This window comes from Dunckerocampus dactyliophorus, chromosome 17 (genome assembly GCF_027744805.1).
Source record: "Dunckerocampus dactyliophorus isolate RoL2022-P2 chromosome 17, RoL_Ddac_1.1, whole genome shotgun sequence".
NCBI classification, from domain to species: Eukaryota; Metazoa; Chordata; class Actinopteri; order Syngnathiformes; family Syngnathidae; genus Dunckerocampus; species Dunckerocampus dactyliophorus.
In genome coordinates this window covers 1,981,680-1,990,893 of record NC_072835.1, presented here as the reverse complement: position 1 = coordinate 1,990,893, position 9,214 = coordinate 1,981,680, and the positions used below count along the sequence as shown (strand labels likewise).

The window sequence follows — 9,214 nt, the reverse complement described above, 5'->3', positions numbered from 1 at the left end:
AGTCTCAGAATTTAAGTATCGTACACTGCATTGCAAAATTTAACATGTCGGCCACGTTTATTTCCAGCTCGCTCAACTAAATTACAATAAGGAACATAATACGATGACACAGTTTACAAAGCACACACACAAACAGGTCACATTGTACCATTTATTTAGGGAAAGTGTTGTCATCATGAAAATGTTCATCTAACGTCACAGAACAGCACGTGAATAAATAAACACATAAAATACATCATTTATTTACAGATTTACAAGACGTTCTCCAGCATTAGCTGGAGTCAAACCAAAAAGATGAGGAACATCACCGCTCGCCAGCAGGTGCCGCCAAACACGCAGACCCGCCATGTAGGAGCTAACGTTAGCTTAGCATTCCTGCTGGCACTGTACACCCTGATCTTGGACTGGCAGGTTGGTCGGGGTTAACGGACACAAAAAGATGGACTCTCGTCCTTGTGCTGTGGTCTTTCTTCATGCCATGACGATGAGGAAGATGATCTTTGTTGGCTGTCGTCCCGCCCATCTCGCCTCCCTCCCCAGAAGGGGGCTGGACATCATCGAGCGTATTTACATCACCTCCCTCTGGGCGGCGAGGTGGGGGGAGGGCGGGTTCTTCAAATGGACACTTCGTATTCCCGAGCGTCCTGCAGACAAAGTAGATGAGGGGGGTGGCACTAAACACAGAGGCTCCGCCTCTCATTGCGTTTTGCCAACACTCACCCCGCCCGCCTCGTAAAGAGGGTTGTCAAACTCTGCCTCCGCGGTGATCTGCCTGTAGGGGTGGGGGTAGATGAGGGGCAGCCGCAGGTTGGACTGACGGCGGCACCTGGCGGGAAGCGACGGGCACGTCACACGCGCGGCCGCCGCGCTTTGCTGACGTTTGTTTTGCGAGTTCCTACCGTGTGACGAGCATGTAAACGCCTCCCAGCAGCACAGACAGCAGGAGGACGAGGAGGAAGACGGCTAACGCCACGTTGCCACCGTCCAGCGCCGAGCCGCTGCTAGCGTGTGCGACTGACACACACACACACACACAGTCATCACCACGCACACGCTCATGCACACGCACACACTCACCTTCCAAGGCGTGGCTGCCGAAGCAGGCGTGGTCAGCTGCAAGACATCGCCCAATCACTTCCTGGTTTGTCACTGGTTTAGCCCCGCCCCCTTCATCCAGGTCTCACCTGTGCAGAGCGGGAGCGGACCGCTCCAGAACGACGGGTTTCCTTGGACGCACTTGATGGCCACCTCCCCGATCAGCTGATAACCGTGGAAACAGACGAAGGCCAGCGTCTCGCCGGGCAGGTAGACGCGCTTGGACAGGATCTGGTAGCCGTTTTCGGGGACGCCCGGGTTCTCGCAGGACAGCGAATCCTCGGCTAGAGACACGCCTCTCGTGTCATTAGCATCTAAGTTGCATATAAACGCTTCTGATGGTGTTTCCCTGACATGTGGTTGCCATGGAAACACGGCAGAGCGGATCAAAGGCTCACCGGCGCAGTGGGGGAGGTGGGAGGTCCACACGGGGGTCCCGGGCTCGCGGCCGTAGCATGTGATGGTGGCGCCACCCTGCAGGATGTAGCCGGGGTTGCAGCGGTACCGTACGGTGGCCCCCACCAGCAGCTTGGGGTCCGACAGGGAGCGGGTGGAGTGGTCCACGTGACCCGGGTCGGAGCAGTACATGACTGAGCGGAAAGAAGACACGCGGACATTTAGAGTCAGCCGTGAGCGCCAACCAGTTCCCAGTGAGCGAGCAGACGGACTCTTTTCGCAAAACGGAGGCTGCGCGCTCCACGAGAGGTCCAGCTGGCAGCTCAGGGTCTCCCGGCCCACCAGGTCGTAGCCCGGGTCGCACTGGTAGGTGACGCGGGTGCCTCGGACCGGCGCCACGTGCGACCTCGTCTTCCAGCCGTTCTGGATCTCCGGCAGGTCGGGACATGAGTCGTTTCGAGACACCTCTGGCGAAAGACACAAGGAAGCATGAGGGGCATGAAGGACGCCTCCGTGGAGGGTGGGGGCAGGGCTTTTGGACCTGCTGGTGCGCTTCTGGCGATAAGCTAGCGTAGCGCCTGTTTCTGCACACTATCAATGGCGCAATGTGATGAGCTTTGTACGCTACATTACATACTACGTGACACACGACAGTACATACTACACTCATACTTTGTTTTACTACACACGCACGCACACACGCACGCAGGGGGGGCAGTGTTTCACGCTGTGTCGAGTCCATTACAGACAAGTTTTGACCCGACTGTGATTTCGTGTGACTAGTGAATAGGACAGCGGGGGTGGGGGTGGGGGGGTGTTCTAAATGTAAGACCGTCTCAAAGCAAACAGGAAGTGACTGAAGGGAAGAGGAAGAAAAAGGTTCTCTTTCACTGCAGTAGCCTTACTTCCACCAATACAAGCCACCAATCACGTGCGCACTCATAAAAAGCCCTAAAAAACTGTTGTCAGCACTGTAACTCGGGGGGGTCCAAAGTGTGGTCCCGGGGCCGTTTGGTAGCATAAAGCTAAAATATTAAAGCAAGACTTTTCTTTTTTCTTTTTAAAGTCGCAATATTATGAAAAACAAACAAAACCACAAAGAACGTTTTTGGAAAATGAGGTCGCACAAAAAGTTATAACGTGAAAACATTCCGGGAATGAAGTCAAATAGTTGGGAAAAAAAACAACAACAAAAGCAGAAATTCTACGAGAATAAAGTCAGAATATTCAGAGAAAAATGCCGTCTTTGAAAACATTTGAAAAAATATAATAAATAAAGTCTGTGTGGTATGAAAAATAAAATAAAAATAAATAACAATAAAATAGTTGAAAAGTAAAAAGAAAAAACAGCTTCACAAGAATAAAGTCAAAACATTGAAGGAAAGAAGTCACAATTGTACGAGAATAAGCTGGCAAGGAAGTTTTAGCAGCACAAAGCTGAAACAATCAAGAAAAATATTAGATCTTTTTTTAAAGTTGAAATATGAGGAAAATTAGGCTGGAAAAAAAGCTCCAGTATGATGGGAATAAAGTCCAAATATTAGGAGGAGAAAAATTACAAGAAAAAAGTTGAAATAGATGAAAAAAAAAAGCAGAAAGAAAAAGAAACGGCTGCAATTTTACAAAATGAAAGTCAAACTACGAAGAGAAAAAAGTGGGAGTGTAACGATGTAACGAAAAATGCAGAATAAATGTGCAATACTACGATGACCAATCACGTCACGCTACCTGAAACATTTGGAGAACGTGGGAACCAAAGAGCAGAGAGTGAAGTCGACACCACGTGACAAAGCCGACATGCTGGGATGGGCTTCATTTCTCAGCATGTGAGGGTGCTGGTGTGTGCGCTACGTCATGTGATGTACGACATCACGTCCTGTCAAAGCGTCTTCCTGCTGGAACGCCCCCCTGGCCCCACCCCACCCGCAGATAGCGCCATCAAACCACTTAAGATACCATCAAATAAAAGAAGTGCAACTCACCCATGTAATTGATGATGAAGCCTTCCCCTTTGCCCAGGACCAGCCCGGCCGGGTCCGAACGGAAGGTGACGCTCAGGTCGGGGGTGCTGGAGAAGAGCTTGAAGGGGCTGCTGCCCCCCGAGTAGCGACCCAGGATCCGGGCCACGCCCTCGTCGCCGTCGGTAACTGTCAACACATCGCCATCGCTGATGTTCAGGCTGAGGGACGGAAGCGAGGGAAGCGGTTAGCTTCCTTCTACAGGAAATAGAACCTCAGTAGAAGTTGTGGAGATCAGAGACCCCCCCTTAGAAGCTGGCGCAGGTTAAACGTGCGTGTGTGTGTGTGTGTGTGTGTGTGAGGGTCTCACAGCTGGACGTCGAGGAGCACTCGCTTGTCTTCGCCCACGTGGAGTCGCCAGCTGCAGTCCTCGCCCTCGCCGTACCACTCGGGCCAGTTGGGGGACAGAATCACACCTCCGGGACCGCTCAGGTCGCCCCCGCACTGCGCTGCAGCCAGATGGACCAGAACGAGGACAAGGTCACAGGGTCCTGGGAAGAACCTCACAGACCCGGGGGGTCCAGTCTCACCTTTACAGAGCGGCTCAGTGTCGTTCCAGTACGGGTCTCTGGCGCTGATGCACTCGATGACAGGTGGGCCTTGTTCTAGCGAGTGTCCCGGGTCGCAGCTGAACTGAACCACCGCTCCCACGCCGTACAGGGGGTCCGATGTGGTGAAGTTGCCGTTCTGGAGGTAGGGCTCGTAGCAGTGACCTCGCTCGAAGGCTAAAGGACGACACGTCACACGGGCTTTGTCACGGACCAGAATCTGACCGGACCAGAATGCCGCCTACCTTCATAGCGGATGTTGAAGCCCGTGTTCTGGCTGGGCTGCTCCGTGATGAACTGGACCCTCACGGCGGGACCCTCGCTGATCACACCCTCAAAGGGGACGTGCCCACTTCGACCCGAGTCGAACAGAACCACAGAACCGGCATCCAGGCCGCTCCATAGAACCAGCCTGCCAGCCAGAAGAAGACTCGGTGAGAAAGTTTAGGGCTTCCTGCTGTCTGGTGACGGCCCACCTGTCAGAGGGTCCCAGCACCAGGCGCTCCAGGTGCAGGTGCAGCCTCTGGTCCTTGGGGGCCTCCAGGGACCAGGAACACGAGCGGTCCTGGGTGGCGTTGGGCCCGTGGTGCGGGGAGGGAGACAGAACCCGTCCCACCGTGGCGTTCTTCACCGTGCCCCCGCAGAGCGCTGAGGAGAGGACGTCGCTATGGGTGACCGATTCTGACTTCCGTTGGTGGGGGGGCACACTCACCTCTGCAGGCGGGCTCCTTGGTGCTCCAAACCGGCCGCGAGGCGTTGACGCAGGTGAGCAGCGGCTCCCCCTGCAGGTGGTAGCCCATGTGGCAGTGGAAGCGGGCCGTGCCCCCCGGCAGGAGGTCCAGGACCGACACCTCCCCGAAGTGAGGCCTCTTGGGAAGTGAGCAGCTCAGCCTGAAGACTAGGACAGACAGGAGGTCACCTGGCAGCCATGAAAGGATGGAGTGGACTGAAAGACCACTCTGAGGTCCCGTTAAAGACCCTCGGTGGGGTTTCTTTGGAGGTGTGTCGTCATGCGCGCACGCGCACGTGCACACAAACCTCTTAACGAGGAGTCACTTGATGAAAAGCCTAATGAGCTCGTTAAGATGAGCGTTTAGCCAAGTGATGATGTCATTATCACATTTGTGGAAACTCAAACAGCTTTCAGCGCTAATGAATGCAGATCGCGTGCACGTGCGCGTGCTCACTCTGGTAGTGCAGCAGGAAGACGCCCACGTTTCCCTCCAGAGACGAGCTGTAGGAGACGGACAAGGTGTTGCTGGGACTGCGGATCACCTGACCTTCCACCAGCAGCGTCTGATTGGCCAGGACCAGCCAGGCTCCGCCCTCATCCACGCCCCTGATGGACAGCTGCTCGCCGTCGGACAGGTTGACGCTTTTCACCTGAGCAGCAACATGAAGGACACTGATTGTCTTTCTGAAGCAGTACCAGCAGCTGCCACCAGGAGCCTCACGAGCACACGCTCGTGTGTGTGTGTGTGTGTGCGCGCGCTCACCTGCAGTTCCACGCCGTAGCCGGCGTACACGGTGACGGTGTACGTGCAGCGCGAGACGGCGCCGTTGGGCACAGGAAGCGGATCAGACGAGTCAATGTAACCTTCAGGCTCTGACAAGGTCATGGAGCAGCCGGAATCTTCTGGAAGGACACCGGCGTCACCACGTGCGCTCTCCTCACCCCACGCGGCACTCCCTGTCACGGGGGCCGCGACCTCTGCGGCGAGCTCGTCCTCCTCCTGCTCGGACGTGCGTGTTGGCGTGCGCGACAGCTGGGCGTGCGCGTGCGTGTGGAGAGGGCCCCGCGCAGTGCTGGGTGCGGGGGGGAGGCTGGATCCCCCAGCTCCAGGGAGGGGGCTGACACCGCCTGGTGTGCCCACGGGAGAGAGCCCCTCCTGGGCTGCAGTGGAGGACACGACGGCCCCTGGAAGATCTCCATGCTGCTCCTGTACGCCCTCTGCTGGACACACACGCACACGCACGCACTTGCGGCCAAATGCATATGCACTGTTATGTCTAACAGGTAGAAGAGGCGGGACAAAGACATCTTTAAGTGTCTAAAAGCCGTAAGAGGCGGGACATGTTTAAATGCGATGAAGGTGGTGAACTTTGACCTTATCGTTGCACGTGCATCTTCCTCGCTTTGGCTAGCAAGACGATCAGCCGCGCTAGGGCTGTCATTGTGATCGCCATGGCGACCGGCAGGCAGCTGAGTGTGACAACTCGCTACAAGATTTAGCAAAAGTAGTTTCACGGAGTCGAGCACTTCTGGCAAACGTTTAATCCTCGAGAGGATTAAAAACGTCCCAAAAAGAAGGAAGAGGGAAAATATTCCCGAGCCGGATCATTTGACGTGTGCTAGCTAGGCGCTGAGATTAGCGAGGATTAAAAACAAATGTCACTTTTTGTGCTGCTAAGGGTTGTGGAGACCGCACAACGTGCGCACACGCTACACACAACGTGCACTGACAGCCATGAGCCTGAGAACCCCCCCAAAAAAAATTCCTTACAGTTTTGATGTTTGCAAAATATCCTTATTTAGAGCGACTTTCCTTTCATACTGCATTTCAGCAAGACTAACCGCACTAGGAAAGATGCTAACGCTAACCACAGCTAGCCATGCTAACAACAGGCTAGTAAATCATTTAAATGAAGAAAGCCAATGTTGTTATTTTCAGCTATGAAGAAGTTTGTTTTTATCATGAATAAAAGATGTTAGCAGAAAAGCTTTTAGCGGGGGTGTGTGTGTGGGGGGGGGGGGCACACAGACTAACTTTGGAGCGCATGAATAAAAAAACAACTTTTAAAAGGAAAAATGACAACTTAGAAGCTTAGCAGAAAAGCAAACAGGAAGTTAGAAGATGAATTTGGACGTTTGATTCGCACTTCCTGAGCTGCCGGAACGCCTGATATAGAATAGAGACACGAGGCAAACATAGAAATAGAGTCCATAGAACCCTCAAACAGTCTTACAGGCATCACACCCACGACCTTTGAATGTTTGCTGAGATTTAGCATAGCTTAGCGCCACAAACTGCACCTCCTGAAGCCCCCCGCTGGTCGCGCAACACACTGCACTGCAGGCCCTCAGCTACCTAGTTGTTAGCTCGCATGTCGCTAGCTTGCTGCTAAAGTGTCCATAAACGGTTTGACAAACAGCAACAGCAAATGTTATTAGCATAAATTAGCTGGAGATCGCTAAAATCCACATGCTAGTATGCATGTGTTAGCATAGTGTTAACATTAACATCGCCACAGACTTCATAATGTTATTTATGGTGTGACGCCAGCGCTTAAGTCATGTTAGCGTCATAATGTTGCTAGCGTTGTGTTAGCTTCTTAATATTATTAGCAGTGTGACGCTAGCACTTAAGTAGCGTTAGCTTGTTAATGTTACCAGCGGTGTGATGCTCACGCTTAAGTCGGGTTAGCTTCATAATGTTACCGGCAGTGTGACGCCAGCGCTTAAGTCGTGTTAGCGCCATAACATTACTGCTGGTGTGACGCTAGCACATGAGGCATGTTAGTTTCATAATGTTACCCGCAGTGTGACGTCAGCGCTTAAGTCGTGTTAGCTTCATAATGTTGCCAGCATTGTGTTAGCTTCTTAATGTTATTAGCGGTGTGACGCTAGCACCTAAGTGGCGTTAGCTTCAAGTGTCAGGATCGGCAGGCTAGAAAAGGAACTCGAGGATGACGATGATGTGATGCGAGCGTGTTCACTGGCGTCTTCATCAGTGCACGTCGGTCACATTCTCGATATTTCCGCAGAGTTCCTCCGCCTCAGGCCCGTGTTGCGTAACGAGGCGCTTCAAGCGGAACGCTGTCCCGTCTCCGCCTGACTTGTGACCCTCCAACGTGGGACACCAGAGGCCATTTGCTCACAGAAGTTTGCGCTAGGGGGCGCTGGACGTGGTTTTATGAAAAAGGCAACCTGGCGCCCCCGTGGAACAGGAAGTGGAGAAACTTTCCTCCCGAGATAAGCGGTCAGTTGATTAGGTACACCCTCCAACGGCAAACATGAAGGAGGTGTTCCTAATGAAGTGCCTTCTAGAACCTTCGTTCATCTTCGCTAAAACTTACTTGACGGAATCCCCGCATGCACGCGCCTCTCACTGCGGCGCGTGTAGCCTCACACGCACCCGCGTGGGCAGCGTGCACGCGTGCTGCGGTAAACACGCCAGGATAAGGGGATGGTGGTGGGGGGGGGCTCACACAAACACCGCATGATCACCGCAACTAAAACACACGCAGGGACACGCGCACTCGCGCGCACTCGCACACACTCGAGCGTGTCTTACCTGCACGCGCCGTCACGCAGCCGCACGTCATCAATGACAACAACAACACGCATGCCGCGCACGCGGACGGAGACATGGCGACACGCGCCGGTGGTCCTCGTGGGGGGAGGGGGGCTGCGAGTCCTGTGAGGGTCTTCAAGCACGAGCGGCCGGAAGTGAGCTCCCGTCTTCCCGCCTTCTCTCTCTCTCTTCTTCCCTGTCTCCCTTTCTCTCCTCTCCCCCCCCAGCCTGAGATAGCTTAAAGACATCAAAGTTTGCTCTCTCACGTCACGTGACTGCAACACGTCACTGCCCCAAAGACGCCCACTTTCTCCCGCCTCGTCTCTATGGAGACGTCTTTGTCCCATCTCTGTTCCGGCTCTGCTATCTCGTGACAAGGAGGGACAAAGACATCTTTAAGTGTCTAAGAGGCGGGAAAAAGACATCTTTTAGCGTCTACAGGCTGGAAAGTCGGGACAGAGATGTCATTAAGTGTCTAAGAGCCATAAGAAGCAGGACAAAGACATGTTGACGTGTCTTTAAGTGCTGGAAAAGGCAGGACAAAGACATCTTAAAGTGTCTAAGAGGCGGGACAAAGACATCTTTCAGAGTCGACAAGCTGGAAAAGCCGGGACAAAGACGTCATTAAGTGTCTAACAGGCGGAAGAGGTGGGACAAAGACATCTTTTAGTGTCTAAATGTCGGGACAAAGACCTCTTAATGTGTCTAAGTGGCGGGACAAAGACATCTATAAGCGTCTAAAAGCCATAAGAGGCAGGACAAAGACATCTTAAAGTGTCGAAGAGGCGAGACAGACCTTTTTTAGTGTCTAAAAGGCGGGACGAAGGCCTCTTAATGCGTCTAAGAGGCGAGACAAAGACAT

General features: G+C 53.3%; 1 protein-coding gene across 6 annotated transcripts; it reads right to left on the bottom strand.

Moving 5' to 3' along the window:
• Positions 1-137: 137 nt before the first annotated feature.
• LOC129169862 (seizure 6-like protein) lies at positions 138-8,622 on the bottom strand. Of its 6 annotated transcripts, none has more exons than XM_054756731.1 (16): positions 8,353-8,622; positions 5,554-6,067; positions 5,245-5,440; positions 4,770-4,955; positions 4,534-4,705; positions 4,303-4,469; positions 4,040-4,234; positions 3,820-3,958; positions 3,474-3,670; positions 1,764-1,958; positions 1,494-1,685; positions 1,185-1,409; positions 1,078-1,113; positions 900-1,014; positions 721-826; positions 138-644 (listed from the first exon to the last, which is right to left on the bottom strand). In XM_054756731.1, exons 1-16 carry the CDS (start codon positions 8,598-8,600, stop codon positions 615-617), a joined length of 2,913 nt encoding a protein of 970 aa, XP_054612706.1. In that variant the 5' UTR covers positions 8,601-8,622; the 3' UTR covers positions 138-614. The 6 variants fall into 6 exon arrangements, with proteins under 6 accessions (XP_054612706.1, XP_054612707.1, XP_054612704.1 ...); XM_054756732.1 differs by having other exon boundaries at positions 1,185-1,379; XM_054756729.1 differs by having other exon boundaries at positions 900-1,113.
• Positions 8,623-9,214: the final 592 nt, after the last annotated feature.

Excerpts from the sequence above, each read along its gene's own strand:
- LOC129169862 (XM_054756729.1), bottom strand. The coding sequence starts at position 8,600 with ATGTCTTTAAGCTATCTCAGGCTGGGGGGGGAGAGGAGAGAAAGGGAG. Across the intron at positions 4,956-5,244 it reads CTTCCTGCTGCACTACCAGA|TCTTCAGGCTGAGCTGCTCA; the intron begins GTGAGCACGCGC and ends TGTCTGTCCTAG. Across the intron at positions 1,686-1,763 it reads GCCTCCGTTTTGCGAAAAGA|TCATGTACTGCTCCGACCCG; the intron begins GTCCGTCTGCTC and ends CTTTCCGCTCAG.